The sequence below is a fragment of the Sceloporus undulatus genome, chromosome 3 (genome assembly GCF_019175285.1).
Source record: "Sceloporus undulatus isolate JIND9_A2432 ecotype Alabama chromosome 3, SceUnd_v1.1, whole genome shotgun sequence".
Taxonomy (NCBI): domain Eukaryota; kingdom Metazoa; phylum Chordata; class Lepidosauria; order Squamata; family Phrynosomatidae; genus Sceloporus; species Sceloporus undulatus.
Genome location: NC_056524.1, coordinates 24,141,820 through 24,159,911, shown reverse-complemented (window position 1 = coordinate 24,159,911; position 18,092 = coordinate 24,141,820). Strand labels below are relative to the sequence as shown.

Genomic DNA, 18,092 nt, shown 5'->3' with positions numbered 1-18,092 from the left:
TCAGGGAACTGGTGCTCTTGACAAACTCTAGTGCCAACCACAGTCCTAAGGTTTATCTTTGATAATTGTTTCTTTCTAATCATTTTGTAAAGAAAGCTTTTTTGCTGTGGCCACTCAGATACTTTTATTTTTCTTTGCATCAAAACTTGGTAAACAAGCAAAGAACAGGTGTTAAGAATAATGTATGATGGAAAACAGGTGGGTGGATTGTTATAGAAACAGAATTTAACAGAAGGAAGTGGGATGCAGTAGTGATAGTTTGGGAAAGTTTTTAGATTGAATGCACAATTGTGTCTATTGGATTTCTGATATAACTTGCTAAGACTGCTTAACATATGTTCTTAAGTTGTTATAAGTGAAAGTTCACATAGACTATTTAAATATCGTTCCCCTTGTTCCAATTGGCTACAATTCTAATTAAACTAGGAGATGGAGTACATAAGCAAAATTACAAACAATGGTTAACACAACCAGAGAGTCAACAAAACAACTTAGTTCACCCATGATTTCAGGTTAACTGACAGTTCTGAACATATAAACAAGATACATTTAAGATAAGCAAACTGTTATTTGCCATTATCTCCAGAGGTCTAAATGCCCAAATTCATTTTTTTTGTTCCAAATGAGATCAGTCCAATTGAACTGATAGGAACAGTTATCTAAATATCATTGATTCCATGGGTTTACTCTAACTGGGCTTAATGTTAGGATTTGCCTTACCGTAATCAGTTCTAGATGTATTATGCCTTATAGCAAAGCCTTTAACTGTATATATCAAGAAAAAACTATGGCTGGCTCTGAAAGAAATTGGTGTGCCACATTTGATTGTCCTGATGCATAAGCTCTACCTTCAGGACAAAATACAGAGCAATGGAATGGTTTCCAAGTTGACAAGGGGGTCAAATGCAAGGCTACATTTTATCACACCATTTGCTTAACTGGTATGCTGAACATACACAGTTGGCCCTTCTTATACACAGATGCAAGTATCCATGGTTTGAAAATGTTCAAAAAAAGTATAAATTTCAAATATTAAACCTTGATTTTCCATTTTTTATAAGGGACGCCATTTTGCTATGTCATTATATTTAATGGGACTTGAGCACCCATGGATTTTGTTGTCCATATCTTGGAACCAAACCCCAGCATATAACAAGGGGCCACTGTAATATGTTAAGAAGGTTTAGATTCAGAGGAAGGAAGCATGAAAATTGGAGGAAGGAAAATCAACAGTTTAAGGTATGCAGATAACATTATACTACTAGAAAACCATAGCATAAACTTGGAATGACTTGATGCTACACATGCACTCATAGTAGAAGGCAGAAAGAAAAGAGGAAGATTGAATTACAGATGAATAGACTCAATCAAGGAAGCCATGGTCTTGAGTCTGCAAGACCTGAGCAGGGCTATTGATAGCAGGGAGACCTGGAGTACTCTCATTCATAGGATCGTCATATGTCAATGTCAGCTTGACAGCAGTTAACAACAAGATAATTAATCATGAGATCTATGAGCAACCAGAAGTATTCAATAGAACTGGGGATTTAAAATTCAGATCATGGTGGAAATATAGCAGTAGAATATTATATAAATCAACAGCTACATGAACTGTTTTATTCTCACATATTACAAAAACAACCCAAAAACCCTTTACTTGTTTAGGATGTTAAATGCAAACTGTTTATATTTCTTTTTTTATATACAATAATACATTAGACTACAGAGAGACCTGATTATAAGATACAATGTGTGCCTCAAAACACCCTGATGCTTTCAGCCACAAATAAATACACAGAATTACTTTCTGCTGTGGCTTTATTTCTACCTCTGCAATGTCTATTGAATCAATTCCTGCTAAATTTAGAACTGCCACAGTATTTTATCCAGACTCTTCATATCTACAGCTGTCCTTGAAAATGATTGGGGATCTAAATGTAACATGATTAAAGTGGGGCAGCTTTACCACAGTTTCCAACTGAAAGTAACATAGGTTTTGTATGCCATAAAGTGTGTTAAAGATATCAAACATGCCTTGTGATCAGTAATAATATTAGCAAAGTGCAGTGAAATAATCTTCAGCACCACTAGATGGCATTCCTTTGCTACAATTCGCACATAGCACGGCAAAGCAACCTTTGAGACTTTTTTTTAAAAAAAATAAGATTCACATACCCATTTCTTTTTTAAGACACATAGCTTTTTCAGTCAAAAATGACTACAGCCATATGATTTATGACCTTGTGAATTAGTCTAAGGATTTTTGAATACAGATTAGTCTGTACTTTGAACCTGGTTTATTTATTTAACACATTTAGAAACTGTCCTTCACCTTATCAAAATTTCAGGGCAGTGTACAATCATCCAGTGCAATAATTTAATTGCTCTGTTCTTAACTACTGTATGCTTTATGGACTGGCAAATTAATATGTGGACTGTCTCCATAGAAAAATGCTGCATCTGAAGTAATGAGAAGAAATAAAGAAAAGTTTTATTTGTGAAGGTCCATTTGTACACACATTTCCACCAGTCAGAAGGATAAGGTACCAGAATATTTTGGGAGCAGCCCAGAGTATTCTGGCCCCAAAGTCCCCCTCATTATCTGGGGCACTCCATACGAATCCAGGCAGCTATTCACCGCTATGTCTTGCTCTGCCAGCCAACACTTGGTTACTCCTTATGAGGGCAGGACCAGATGCCCAGCATCAATCATATGGCAGGGCACATCGTTTTGATCTCAGAATGTACCCATGGCAGTAGCATTGGGTGTCACAATGAGAGTGAGATGCACTTATGAACAGCCACCCAGCATTGCTACAGAGGGCTCTACATTTTCATAGAAGATCCAGACAAAAGGTGAGTTACTTTAAACTGATCCAAGGGTGGTATGCCTTGGGTTCAGTGCTGAACTGGCTGAACATCATGTAGATAGTTTGCAGCAGAACCAGATTGTGCCCTGCATAGTCTGAACTGATTACTGGAGGGAAGTGAGGTGGTCATGTTATCTGGCCCATGCAGACAGGCACTATGATAACTAAATGATAACTTTGGCCCGTTAACACACGGGCACCCTAGGATGGACTCAGTCCGTGCTAGGGTTAGAAAGGGGAATCTCTTCCAGACGTCCCTAACCCTACCATGGACTGAGTCCATAACAAATGGCGGCGGCCGTTCCACACGGCCGCCGCCATCTTGATGTAGCGGACGCTCTGCGTCCGCACGTCGTGCCCCGGAAGTGACGCCGTGATGGGTGACTAGCGCCTCGCGGTGTCTCTTCCAGGGCCCAGGAAGGAGCGCGATTTTCATGCTCCTTCTCTGCAGCGTCCGGGAACCGTGCTGTTTGGCTGCTGCGGTTCTCGGACACTGCAACCGGCAGTGGCGGCAGACCACCGCTTCTCGGCGGTCTGTAACGGGCCTTTCCTTGCAAAAAGGGAAGGCTGGTTCTATTTGTCCAGTTTGCTTGGGTGAGATCTTAAACTTTTAAACTTTGAGTCACTTCTGTGGGTCACTGGGGGTGGGGGGGGGGGAGGCCTAAGTCTATATGTGCTCTACATGGGGCAACCCTTGTACCAAACCCAGAAGCTTCAATTAGTGCAGAATATGGCTGCTAGGCTGGTTACTGGATGTTCCAGGGCCAGCCATATAACGCCAGTCTTGAAAGATCTTCATTGGCTGCCTATTTGCTTCCGGGCCAAATACAAGGTGTTGGTTATTACCTATAAAGCCCTAAATGGCTTGGGCCCAGGGTACTTGGAGGACCGCCTCTCCCCATATAATCCGCCCCGCACACTCAGATCGGGTGAGAGACATCTATTAAGAGTTCCAGATGCTCGTTATGTATCAACTCGGAGGGCTTTTTCTATTTCAGCCCCACAGCTCTGGAACTCCCTCCCCAATGAGCTCTGTACTTCCTCCTCCCTTGATATTTTTAAGAAGGATCTAAAGACCTTCTTGTTCCGCCAGGCTTTTCCCCCATGAGCCTTGTCTGTCATTCTTTCCCCTTGGCAGTGTTATGTTGTATTCCATTCTACACAGCCATTTGTATGGGGAGCTGTTTGGTTGTCTATTGTTGTTATTGTTAATTGTTGTTATTTGCTGGGGGTACTGGGGTTTGTGATGTTTTTAACTGTTTTTTATCTCTTGCTGTGCACCGCTGTGATCCTTGGAATAGCGGTATATAAATAAAATTATTATTATTATTATTATTATTATTATTAGTAGTAGTAGTATTTTATATAACTGCTGGCAGAGGATTTCTAAATCATTCCTTGGAAAAGGGAAGACTGGTTCTCTGTGTCCATTTTGCTTGGATGAGATCTTAAACTTTTAAACTGATCCATTTCTGTGGGTCATGGGGGTGGTGGTGGAGCTAGAAGCCTAATTCTATATAAGTCCTGGCAGAGGCTATATTTTTGTTATATAGTCAAGGAGGTTTTGGAGTACAGATGGGAAGCTGACCTGGGAACAGTGTTGGATGGGTTCTCCTAATTTTTCACCCCCCCTTTTTTCATTAAGGGGCTTATGGGGACTTTTTCTCAGAGGAAGTGAGTCAGAGACTTGCCTCTGGAAGGAGCTAGTAGCCAGGAGCTCTCTACATAACTTTGGGGCGAAACAGATGGGCAGGAAAAAGTGGCTTGAAGCTGCCTTTTCTGAAGCCACATTGAAACACCACCAACCGCACCGCCGGCTCCCAATGATATGGCTTCAAGCCAGAAAGAAGAGGGGAAAAAACCTGCTTCTTTTTAAAACATCTTTTCTGTGCATAAGGCGTCTAGAGGGCACTTTGCTGCTGGCTTCAAGGCATGTGTCATCTAAATGCCACACCTTCAAGTCAGCCTGAAAGCACCTCTTTTTGCCTGTCTGTTTAGCTCCTATAGTCCCAGTTGACTGAGCTTGCTTACAGAGCTTGGGGATGAAGGCCAAGCTTACAGGGATCCTTTACGTTTGTTTTTAGCAGGGGAAGCCCACAGTCTTGTTTCAGTACCTCCTTAAGACTTCTCAGTATGGACTGTGATGTCATTTGTTTTAGTCTTTGGAGGACATTATCCTTCTCTGATAGTGATGCATCTCTCCTAATCTTTCCTCAGAAATGAGTAAGTACTATGCCATTTTGACAGTTTCTACTTCAACATCTACTGGTCCTTCCATAACAACATCTGATACATATAACTCACTCAGGGTATTTCCAAGGAAATATATGGTAGTTCTGTAACTCTCAATCTGAGTTTGTGTTTGTTAAATTCAATATTATTTTCTCTACATCCATTCAGGAATGCTGTTAGTTAGCAGTCATGGCCCTGCTGTGCTTGCTCTAGGTCATCAACCTCTTCTGCTATCAGCACTTCATCAGCTGTTGCCAAGATTCCTGCCAGCTCCTCCAAGGCTTGTGTCAACCTGTTTTTTAAACACTTCATGATAGGACTAATGCTCATTGGCATTCTTAGCCAGTGTTATCTCCTAAAGGATGTGGTCAATGTTGTCAAATAACTGGAATAGTCATCCAGCTCAGTGCCAGAATCCATTTTTGACATTAAAAACAGAAAATGGTCTTGCTATTGACAGATCTGGCCATGTATTCTCAAGAGCGGGCAATAACAAATAGCTTTTCCCTGATGCTTTCATTCAGGGGTTTTGGATCTATGCATATTCTGAGTTTCCCTGATGGTCACTATGATGCTACTTATCCAGTCTGTACTTCTTCTTTTTCTATTCTTCTCTCCCCCTGTGTTTTGGTAATACTCATTGAACAGTTGTCTTTGCAAGTCTTCTTATGGGAACGGTAATAAAGCTACTGGTAGTTTCCTCTTAGGTAAGCCTGGCTGGCTTCAGACTTGTTTCAATGTCTACTTTATAAACTGTATTTGGCTTTCCATCTCCCTCAAACATATTCCCGAATTCCCCTTAAACCTTTTCTTGATTCCAACTTTCATTTTCATCTGGATTTTTCGATCATTCTGCTGACCTGTTTCAGTATGTTCTAGTTCTGCACTTTTATCAGTTTCAAAACCTGGATTAGTGTAAGGTCTACTGCACCACTACACCACTATGCTCTGTTCATTAAGAAGCATATGTTCCCCTATGGGGTTAGAGAATTTGATTTTGCATTTTCACACTGAAATGCTATCTTAAAACATCATTAGTCTCTTCTGGTTGGATATTCTGGTTCGGTAGATGAATAGGGATAACATTGCAACTGGTACCACATTCTAATCAGTGACATCACTAGGTTAGTGTCACCTGATTCAGTAACTCATAGTGTCACCCCCACTACCCACCCAATGGCTTCCTCCCATGCCACACCATACAGAATCCTTAGAAATGTTGTTTGAACTAATGTTAGTAATAAATTATAATTCTCATGTATCACTGACTGTAATGGCAATAATTGTGACATAAACAACTAGCATGTTTAAAATTACACTTTAAATTTCAATGTCATACACACAGCCTAAATCAGTGATAGCGAACCTTTTAGAGAAAGAGCCCAAACTCTGTGGTGTTTCCATACTGGGTGCTGGGGGGGGGGACTTCCAGGGGGGCAAGACTTCTGCCTTCTGGGGGTGGGACTTCTGGGAGTGGGACTTCTGGGAGTGGGACTTCTGGGGGCTTCTGGGGGGCAGGACATCTGGGGCAAAAACCCAAGGCACACTCTCTCAGCCTCAGGCTAGCAATAGCAACCCCCCTCTGATGTCCTTAGGGTCGCCATAAGTCAGAAATGACTTGAAGGCACCACACTCGTCACACTCTCTCAGCCCTAGAGGATGGCAATGGAAATCCCCCTCTGATGAAGCTTACCCTTTAGGGTTACCAGGAACCAGTGCTCAGAAGGGAGGGATGGTTCTCTGGGCCCATAAGTTGGAAACAACTTGAAGGTACACAACAACAGCAACAACAACAACAAGCATAATAAAGCATAGAAGGCACAGCACAAGAAGAAAAACAAGGAGGGACAGTGTGCGACTCTGAGGACCAGGGCTCGGATCCCAGCTAAGTCGCAAAACCCCCTGGGAGGCCTTGGGCAAGTAAAACTCTCTCTGCCTCAGAGGAAGGCAATGGCAAACCTCCTCTGTAGAAATCTTGAAGGGCCTCATTACACCTCACAAAACTATAGTTACCAGAATCCAATAGCATAGCAAAGTGCGGGTCTTTCAGCTGGTGGGGGCACAGATTTTGGCTGAAACTTCCAGCCAGAAAGGGTGGGGCTTTTGGTCAGAAGGGATGAGACTTCCACCCAGAAGGGCCACTACTTGTCACAGCTCAGTTTCCCATGGGGGAACCGGGCCTCAGCAAGGAGATAGTCAAGCCACATGCACCTCCCTCCTGCTCCTTGCCACAGCCTGGTTCTCTTACAGAAAACTGAGATATGACAGAGAGCCAGGCAAATCACGTGTGCCCTGCCGCCACATCCCTACTTCCTATGGCTGCCATGTGCCCTCAGAGATGGCTTTGTGTGCCAGAGAGGGCACATGTGCCATAGGTTCGCCACCATAGGCCTAAATGTATTTACATGTATGTTGTTTCATATGGTTAAAGTGATCATTTGGTAAGATGTGATGTTTTAAAGAACACTTTGAAATAATAATTTCCCCCTTTTTCTCCTCTTTCAGGGTTCTAACCTTGTATTTGGACAATATAATTGCCCTCTAAATCTCCATGCTTTTCTCTAAAACTGTGGCGAGGTACAGACTGCCCCAAAGGGGCAGGTCTGTGGTGCCCCTTTTTGCTCCAGGTTGGGGGCAGGGCAGCCTCACCAGCAGCCCTGAGGCCCCAATCCAGAGTTTTTCCGGACCATGGAGAAGCAGCAAAATGCCACTTCTCCATGGCATGGAAAAGGGGTGTCCTTGGGGCTTCATGTCCCTGGACACCCTGGGAGCCAGAGCCATGGGAGAAAGGGGCCACCCATCCCCTTTCTCCCTGACATTTTTCCCTCAGTGATGCGCGCAACTAAAAGGAGCTGTGTTTTGGAGCTTCTTCTTGCGTCGCAACCAGGACGCTGTAAGCAGCCTGGGGTGGCATGGAGATGTCATGCACACGCCATGCTGTTTGGACGCAGCGCGTGTGTGACATCATCATGGCGGCCCCTGTGTGGATGGGAGGCTGTCATGATTATGCCACCACCACGTACTAGGGTTGCGGGGCATGCAGTTGCTCCACCCCTGCGCAACCCTAGTGTGTGGCTAGGCCGGGGCAAAGTGCTGGTCTGCACTGCACCTAAGTCAGCTTCTCTTAACAATTTCTCTCTTACTCCTGTGTCCCAGACACTGTACATCCAACTATCTATCAATGAATCATTAAACCCCCCCCCCCCCCAATGAGGCAGTATTCCGCTTTGTCTTCCCCTTGTATTTGGTTCTGATTCATTCTTTCAGGGATTGTAGTGGATAGCAATTCAACCTATTATTATAGCCAGAGGAACGTTTGCACATATTATCTCACCTACTTCCGTTCCCGTTTCTCCTATCAAACATAATAAAAATAAAGACGTTCCATTTCCACAGCTTTTTCTTTATCTGCCATTGCAATGCCCCCACATCGATTAAACTCTGGTTTTCCATTCCTACACTAACCTCTGAGCTTGCAGGTTTAATACACTTTGGGGCTTCAGGCCCTTCACGCACGCCCCCCAACTCAAGCTTGTTATTCTGTTAAGGATTCAATCACAACCGCTGCCATATTTTAAATCTATGGGTTGGCACTTCTGACGCTCAAACTCTGCTTTCTAAACAAATATGTAATTTGTATTTTATAGTGCCCTCTTACATTTTGAGAGATACTTGCCAGCTAGCTCCTGGCTCCTCCTAGGAAACCTAATCTTTTCAGTGCACTCTTATATGGTTATAGACTGAAATTCTCACAAATACTAGCCAGCATAGCATCTGGAGGGCTGAATTTTGGTATAAACAAATGGATGGGTCTTGACACATCATGTCTGGTTTGGTCTGAAAATTTAAACGCTAGCTTCTGCTTCCATCAGTTTCTTCTGCTGGATCAAATGGCTGCTTGAAAAGAATGTCATACAAATGTGCAAATAGAGCCAGCAGTGGAGATTTAATATTAATCTACACATAAAAACATGGAGGAAAGAAATACACCATAAAAATACCCAGCCTTGATTGGCAAGGTAAAATGAAAGGTGGGAGAGAGAAGCCATTCTGCTGGGGCTATGCTAATGTGTTTACAGTGACATTAAAAGCAGGTATTACCTGTTCTAAGAGATTCTGAAGCCTCTCTATTTCACAATCTATTACGAATTTCTTTTCCTGTCTTCGGTCCAAGTCTTCTAAAAGCTGCCTGTAGCTTGCATCATTAAAATTCTCCACACAAATGGCACTGACTTGCCAGCTTTTTTCTCCTGCTGTTTCCATAATAGCTTGAAGTATTGAGTAACCTGAAAGAAAAAGACACAATACACTAATGAAACAGTCCTTGCATTTTGTGAATCATAAGAATGTTTAATCAATATAAAGTTCCTTATGGAGTCAGTGGGGAATTAAGATTTACAGTTATTAACCATATTGTGCCTTCTCCCTTTCTCTATTACATACATATATTGTGGCTGTCAACTATTTAAAGCCTTTTTAGTTTATTAAGTGTGCAATCTAGGCAAAGTTAGGAACACATAATTCCCTTTTCTGTCAGGTGGGAATCATTAGGAAAAGCTTCCTTTGCTTTCAATGAAAATTAGAAATGTTTAACTTTCTTTGCTCTTCACTCTGCCTATTGCTAAGCTACTGTCCTCAGTCCATTGAAGTGCACTTTATTTGTATCTGTAAAGTTTTTACCACTAAGTAACACAATTTGTTTTACAGGTAACATAGTATAGTGATTTGAGTATTGTACTATGACTGAAGGCAAGGGTTCAAATCCCTGCTCAGCCATGGAAACTAACTGGGTGACCTTGGACAAGGCACACAGTCAACTGCAGAGGAAAGTAAAGACAAGCCCCCTCTGAACACATCTTGCCAAGAAAACTCTGTGATAGGTTCACCTTAGGGTCACTATAAATTGGAAAGAACTTGAAATCACAAAACAACAGTAATAGTTCCAACATATGAGTTATATCCAACATAAAACTAGCAGTAAATATACAAGCTAGGGTGCAGTTCCGCTAGTGGATGTCTGTTCTGCTAGAGGTTTAGGAACTGCTAGCAAATAAGTAATGCAAACAATGACTAATGTGATGTAGAAATGAGTTGTGAAAGTTCTTATAAGTGCATCAGAAAGTACATTACAACTAAAATGCAGTATTGGATTTGACACTTGATCAAGGATAAAAAATGGACTTCTTCAATTGTTAGAAGTTTTGTGCAACGAGAAGGACATCACTCATATAACCATTGGACTGGAGTCTGAACAGCAGAATTCAGGAACACAGAGAACTGTCATCCTAATATGCAGGAAAATCATCCACTAGTGTAATTCTGTTGGTTTTTCCCATTGTGCAAACAACAAAACATAGGCAAGATATTGCTTGTGCTTGTAACTGTTAGAAAAATATCCCTTTAAATAATTGTGAAAATATTTTGATTGACAGGTGATATCATATCCCGTGGGACCACCATAGAATGCAGAGTCAGAGCATGATGCAAACTCTGCTGAGGTTGCATCATGCTGTGAGGCACCAGGTGATGACTCACAACCAATACTGTATATAAGTGGGTCAGGAAACCGATCACATGTGAATTGTTTGTTTGGTGTGAGTTGGTCCAGTTGGACTGAATTGAAACTGTAATCTGATGTACTACAGATGGTAACGTTGATGGGTCAGTGAGGAGAGACTGTAAATATTTGTACATATTGCAACTGAAGATAAAGAACCTGGAAAGACTTGGATGACACCACCAGTGTCTGTGAGTTATTTTTCAGTGTGGAAAGTGGTCAGTATATTATCAATACCTATATCTGGATCTTTTTGCTTCCATACTCTGCTATGTTAATGTTGAGTTGCATCTGAGTGCATCATCCTCAGACTGCACTGAAAGTTGTCTCCTGAAACAGCAGTGGGTTCATTAGAGAGCCAACAGTAACTCCGTCACTTGTGCAACTTCTCTTGATTTCCCCTTACACACAGTCTGTAACTAGGTATCCATGAACACAACCTCACCATGCTAGTAGAGTAACACCATCGATACAGGCCATAACAGTGAATAACATAGGATTTGTATAGCATTTTTGAGTGTTAAAACCTCATTACGTGCATTACCTATCTAATCTTTGCAATTATTCTGTGAACTGAGCCAGTATTATTGTTCACGTGTTGCATAGGATTTCAGCCATAATTACAATTCATCACCTCTGTACTTAAGATTACAAATTAAAACATGTCAATATGGATGAAATTTTGAGATTATAGGATGAAAGTAAATCCTTCATGCTACTAAGGAGCACAAGACAATACATTTATGGGCTGGGCAATATTCTAAAGTGGTCCTCCAAAACTATAAAGTGCCCCTTTATGGATACACATCACACATATTCATGCTCATGGCTATGGAGAACAAGGCTGCCCTAGAGGAATCTAATGCTTCGTCACTAGATAAAAGTTTACTCACTGCCTTGCACAGAAGCCCATAGCACTCGTATCTGTATAGCACTGTATCTGTATAGAGGATACTTGTGTCACATCATGGCAGCTATCTTGAATCTGCTTGTTGGCAAATTAATTTGTAAATACACTGGTTGACAGATTAAGACCATTACCTGCCATGTATACAGATGCAAGCACACCCTTCCTTGAATATAGCTTGATTACAACATTCAATCCATGCTGTTTTTCATGTATAAACATTCACAAGATTAGTCATTATTGCTATTACACACATTTGTGACAGGCATCATTATTAATTAAAAAAAACCTCACAAATAGGATTACATTTCTGTAGCTTAGAGGGAGTTTTTGTGTTTCAATTAATTATAGTTTATAAAGGGTTTTGAGACACACAAATAAAAAGCCTATGAAGCCATTCTTTTTGTTCTTAGATGAAGCTAAAGTAGTTGTAGTGCTAGCATTGGTATTAACCTATCTCTCAGCTGTAAAGACCCTTTCCTTCAGAGAGTACTGTTCTATTTTCCTTTATTATTATTTGTTTGCTAATTAATGATCACAAGTAACCTCTAGATCTTGAATTCAACAACATTTATGGCTTTGACTTTTGCAGGTTCTGTTATTCATGGATTTAACATATTTTTTCTCAGGATCTCTAGGTCATCCAGGGCAACCAGAGGTTGATCATAGAATCATACTGTAGGACCTAGAGATTCCTAGCAAAAGCACCCCTCTAGGCATTTGTAGGTCTTCCACTGCAATTCTATGGTCAACTGCTGCCAGATGTTGGCCATACAGTTCCATGGAGGACATAGAGATTCCTAGAAAGGTGTTCTCTCAAGTTTTTAAAAATGATTTTTTATTTGCGGTTTTCCCCTCACTTTTACAAGGGTCTTGAGCCCCTAACCCAGCAAATGTAGAGGACTTACCGTAATGCCTTTTAAAGTGCATATGGTTGTTGGCAGACCTTGGCAGACTCAGGTTTATCCTCTGTGTTGCTACAACACCATAGTTAGACTTTGGTTTGTGTGTATGGGTATGTGTGAGTGGTTTGAAAGCTTCCAATCATGACTTGGATATAGTAGGTCCTCCTACTATATCCAAGGGTCTTTCCACTATTTCCTTTATTAAATCTTACTTTTTTTCCTGTAGAGTTCTAGTAAAGAGACTGCATCTTTCCAGTTCACTCACGACAAATAAACAAATAAGCAGAACATTCCCCACTTCTCCTTCCCCATCTACCCTTTATATCTCTTATTCACAATTCCTTTAGTTTAACAATTGGGTTGTTTTCACTTCATGTCTGTTCTGTCATCTCTGACTGGAATAGTCATCCTTGACCCTGGAAAGTATCTACTTGTATTTTTATTTTATTTTATATCCTGTTTTTCCTCCCCTGGCTGGCTCCAACAACATTCAAAGCCTTTGCAGTGACAAAGAAATATCAAAATGAGTTCCCCCACTTTTCTTTCCATCACGTTAGTCAGTTTCTAATGTTGCTGATGAGGACAATGATTCCTAAAATAATGTGAGGTCAAATTAATGTAAACTGCATATTAATTTGTTAATAATAATAATAATAATAATAATAATACTACAATTTATTTATATTTCACCTTTTCCTTGCGGAATCAAGGCAGATTACAAAACAAAGCAATCAAAAATACAAAATACATCCATAGCTTAGCTCTCCAATGTGTTGCTTGGAATATTTCAAGAAGTATTTGAGTGGACAATTTCCTCCTGCAGAGGAAACATACATGTTGGGAAGTCATGGCATTTGTTGCTGTAGTTCTTGGATTTTTTTTTAAAAAAACCATTCAAATGACTTTTCTGTAGGGATTAATTCTTCACTAAATTTCTTCTTGAAGAAGCCAAGGGTAACTGTAGCCATTTTCTTCCTACTCCAAGAGAGTCTTCAAAAACCATATAGGGTTTTTGAAGCCTATCTGCAAATCGAGATTTACTCTGCACAAAATTTCATGTGATTATTTTGCTCAGGAAACAGCATTTTCTGTGTGGAAAATAATATTCCTGCTTAGAATATTATTCCTCTATATATTCCTGTATCCTGTGCACAATATACTGTTTTCTGTTGAAATCAACCATGTGTGAATTTTGTGCAAAGTAGGTTCCCAGTTACACCATTTTCTATATAAGAAAAGACTGTTTCTATGCAGGAACTAATATTCCTGTGCATAAATATAATTTTCTGTACACAAAATGCAGTTTTCTGCACAAAACAGCCATGTGTTAATTTTGCACAGAAAAAGTCCCAAACTGCCATTTTTTTCACCAGTCTAGGATTCTTCTTGGCAGGGTTTTTCAACACTTAAAAACATGTTTTTAATACCATATGTGTGGTATTAATTATCTAGCTAGCTCTTGAAGATAAGCCTTTTCTTTCACAAATGGCTATACTTTGAAGCTCCCTTCCCAGAGAAGTTTGACTAGCACCCTCCCTAATTTCTTTTCCCAGATAAGACAAACATTGCTATTCTGATAGGCATTTGATGAGTGATTATATAAGGCCCATCTTACACAAAGCTCTTGATATTGCAAATTGTTGTGTGTGTGTTTTAATGATGTATGTTTTCATCTGGGTATTATTATTATTATTTCATTGTGTTTTAACTTTTGTATCTTCAACAATGTTTTTTTTTTAATCGCTGTAAATTGGCTTGATTCCCAATCTGGGAAAAAGGCAAGAAATAAATGTAAAAATGATGACAATTATGATAATATTTAATGGGAATCCCATGTAAATAGTTTGCAGGGGAAGTGGTATGAGTAAATAGGATTTTTTTGTCCAATGTTGATTGCCAGCATGAGGGACCAGATCTGGCAACAGTGAGAGGCATTGAATTAAAGCTTAATCTTCATTTGTAAATAAAAAGGTCTCATTCAATTATAATAATCATGAACTGCTTGCTAGTGGTTATCACTACATTAATTTATACTAATTAATATTTGGAAGTTCACCTGCATTTGGCTAATGGATATTGCCTCTTGATACAGCAACTAATGTTGAGAAAGATGTTGGCGGGATACAGACGGGCAAAAAGGGGTGTGTTCATGACATCATGAAGGTATAGCCTTCAGACGGCCCTTACCTGAATGCCGCCATGAACACGCCGCCCGCACGCCCCAAGTGGGAAGAAGCGGCATTAAAAAGGTGCTGCTTTCCCCCGCTTCTTTTCTATATAGTGCACAGCTGCGCATCTCTGTCTGTAAGCTGCTGCACCGGTACGCCAGAATTGCTACGCCGCTAATTTAAGTTGCCCATTTAAAAGCTCCGTGTCTGCTGCGTCACATAATGAGTCAGGGTCCTGGAACATGCGCAGTTTGCAGTCAGGCTTTAATTGCAGCATCATCTGCCATGCAGGTGTGGAAGCTGCAGCACAGCTGCAGCGCATTTTAAGACTCGTAACCCTAACCCTAACCCTAACCCTAATGCTAGAGCTGCATGTACGCATGCGCTGCTAGAATCGTGGAAAGTTTGGAATTTAAAGTGCACCCCTACACACATTCCTGTGCCATTTTCACCTAACAATAAAAAAACGCTAAAACTTTAAATATTTACATATGTACAAGGGAGGTGATGGGGGATGGCAGGGGGACAGCGGTGGCAGCGGCGACAGCTGTGGCTGTGCATTGCAGATTCAGCAAGAGAGTGGGGACCAAAGGAGAGGAGGCATCCATGATGCTGGTGACATTGGCAACGTGCAAGCGGACAAGGATGCCAACACCAGCTGATCACCAGCTGGCAGGAGATCACCTTTGTTCTTGGCCAGGGCGGGGGGAAAAGTTTAAAGGGGCTTGGGTGCTTTAAATGTGCACATATGCTTTCTGCCGCCGGTGCTGAGCGCTGCAGCTGTGCAGCTGCGCATCCGCCAGCCGGCAAAAGAAAAAAAAAGCCCCGTTTTTGGCCGCCCGTGAGGAAGCTGCCTCTCTCTTTGCGGCGTCCTCTGAGTCGGCGGTATGGAAACTGCGGGTCAGAAACGGCCCCAGGTGAGGCGTCTTCACTGCCCCCCATGTGGAAGCCCCATACACCTGAGCCACGCCCCCGGGGCGGGCGGTCTGGAGGCTCCGTATTCAGCAGAATACACCTCCAAGACGTCTTCCCCTCCCCGTCTGTATCCCGCTGTTGTTTCAGGTTGCTGTATCATGATCCTTCCAGATTACAAAAATAGTACATATATGCCAGCATTCTGCTGCCTTTCATTTGGCAATAGTAATGGGGTTTCTGTCTCAATGAGAAAAGAAGGCCAGCTGATTTTTCTCAATCAAATTCTTGCAGAGTTTAAGTAAATCTGTGGCAGGAAATAGGACTGAACAAATCTTGACTAGGTTGCTGTCAAAGATCAAATAGAGTTAACATCATCTGTGAGTCATGAAAATATATGAAATCCTGGTGTGGTTCCAACAGAAAGATATATATGGAAAGGAATGAAAAATGAGGCCAAGAATGTATTGTTTGGAAAAGGTACGGAGCATGGTTTGATAAGATAATTACAGACAAGCATAATCAAAAAGAATGTGTGTATGAGAGAGAGAAATAGGATATAGCTATACACAGAGCTGAATAACAGTGATTCTTTTTTTGTATTCTTCATTGCTTCCGTGAACAAGAAAAGGAAAACGAACTGCAGATTAAAAATTAACCTGGGCCACTGAAACATTTCTTTAAACCTATTTTGACAAAGAATCTGCATTTGGAAAAAGATCTCAAATGCTAACCAGTAAAATAACTTGTGTACTGACAGTGAGATAGTAAGTTCTTATAACCATGATAAAGTTTTAACTTTTGTGGGGAGCCAATGTGGTGTTGTAGTTTGTGTGTTGTTCTAGGGCACCCAGAGGCTCATGTTCAAATCCTTACTCAACTCTGGAAACCCACTGGGTGGGATTGAGTTAACCACACTTTTTCAGCCTCAGAGGAAAGCAATTACAATCCCCTCTGAATAAATCTTGCCATGAAAACCCCTTGATAGCATCACCACAAGTCAGAAATTATTGAAGGCACAAAACAACAACAACAACAACAACAACAACAAAGTATTAATATATTTGCATTCGTAGGAACAGGTGAACAAGGTCACACTTGTCTTTAGAAGCCACAGATACTTCTGCAAAACTTTTCTGGCCAGATAAAATCATCAGTGCCTTGTCTCCTCCTTGCATTTTAAAATGAAAAAGGATGGAATATTCTTACATTCATTGTTTCCATACACATCTGTTCTCTTGCAAATACCATTCAGCTAATAGGGTCATCTAATTCTTTTATTCTTCATTTTATTTTTTTGGCTGTAGTAGATTTCTCTGTAGTGTCACTTGGGGACAGCTGTTCAGCCAAGAGGGAGCACAAATCGGGGGTCCCTCAAGGTGCGATTCTGTCCCCAATGCTATTCAACATTTACATGAAGCCGCTGGGAGAGATCATCCAGACACATGGGGCGGGATGTTATCAGTACGCTGATGACACCCAAATATACTTCTCTATGTCTCGGACTGAAGCAGTGACTAAGGATGGCATCTCTCCTCTGAATGCCTGTCTTGGGGCGGTAATGGACTGGATGAGGGAAAACCGACTCAGGCTGAATCCAGGTAAGACGGAGGTACTTGCTATAGGAACCCCGAATCCAGGAATGGAGTTGTGTCAGCCAGTTCTGGATGGGGTCACACTTGCCCTGAAGGATTCTGTTCGCAGCTTGGGGGTGCTTCTTGACTCGTCGCTCCAACTGACAGCTCAGGTGGATGCGACAGTCAAGAGTGCCTGCTATCACCTTCGTCTGATACGCCAACTGCGCCCCTTCCTGGAGCCGAGGGACCTGGAAACAGTAGTACATGCACTGGTAACCTCTCGATTGGACTTCTGTAATGCGCTCTACTTGGGGCTACCCTTGTGCCTTGTTCGGAAACTTCAGCTGGTACAAAATATGGCAGCCAGATTGATCACGGGAACTTCTAGGAATGACCATATAACACCGGTCTTGAAGTCCCTGCACTGGCTGCCTATTAGTTTCCGGGCAAAGTACAAGGTGTTGGTGATTACCTTTAAAGCCCTACATGGCTTGGGCCCAGAGTACTTGAGGGAACGCCTTCTTCCCTATTGTCCGTCCCGCACACTAAGGTCCTCTGGAAGAAATCTACTACAGCCAAAAAAATCTAGGCTAACATCTGTCTCCCAGAGGGCCTTTTCTACTACTGCTCCTAAACTATGGAACGACCTGCCAGAGGAGATCCGTCACATTCCCACTCTGGTAGCTTTTAAGAAAGCACTCAAGACGGATCTCTTCCGGCAGGCCTTTCCAACCTAGTTACCCTCCCCAGATATAGAGATATTTGTCCCCTCATCTGTCTATTTCCCCCCGCCAATGTTTCTGCCTATTTTTTGGTTGTTCAATGTTTTTAATGTTTTTAATGTTTTAAATGTTCTAATATTATTACTGTTTAATTCTGTTTTAGTACTGGGAATGGGGGGTGGTGGTAGGTCTAGGGTTTGATTTTTTTAACTCTATTGTAATTTGTTGTATTTTATTGTTGT

At 41.5% G+C, this 18,092-nt stretch overlaps 1 protein-coding gene across 1 annotated transcript in view; it reads right to left on the bottom strand.

Annotated features, from left to right (window-relative positions):
• Positions 1 to 18,092, bottom strand: part of GRIA4 (glutamate ionotropic receptor AMPA type subunit 4) — a 329,124-nt gene that overhangs the window by 100,831 nt on the left and 210,201 nt on the right. Inside the window, 1 exon segment of the mRNA XM_042457528.1 lies at positions 9,204 to 9,388. Coding sequence (XP_042313462.1) covers positions 9,204 to 9,388 — 185 coding nt within the window.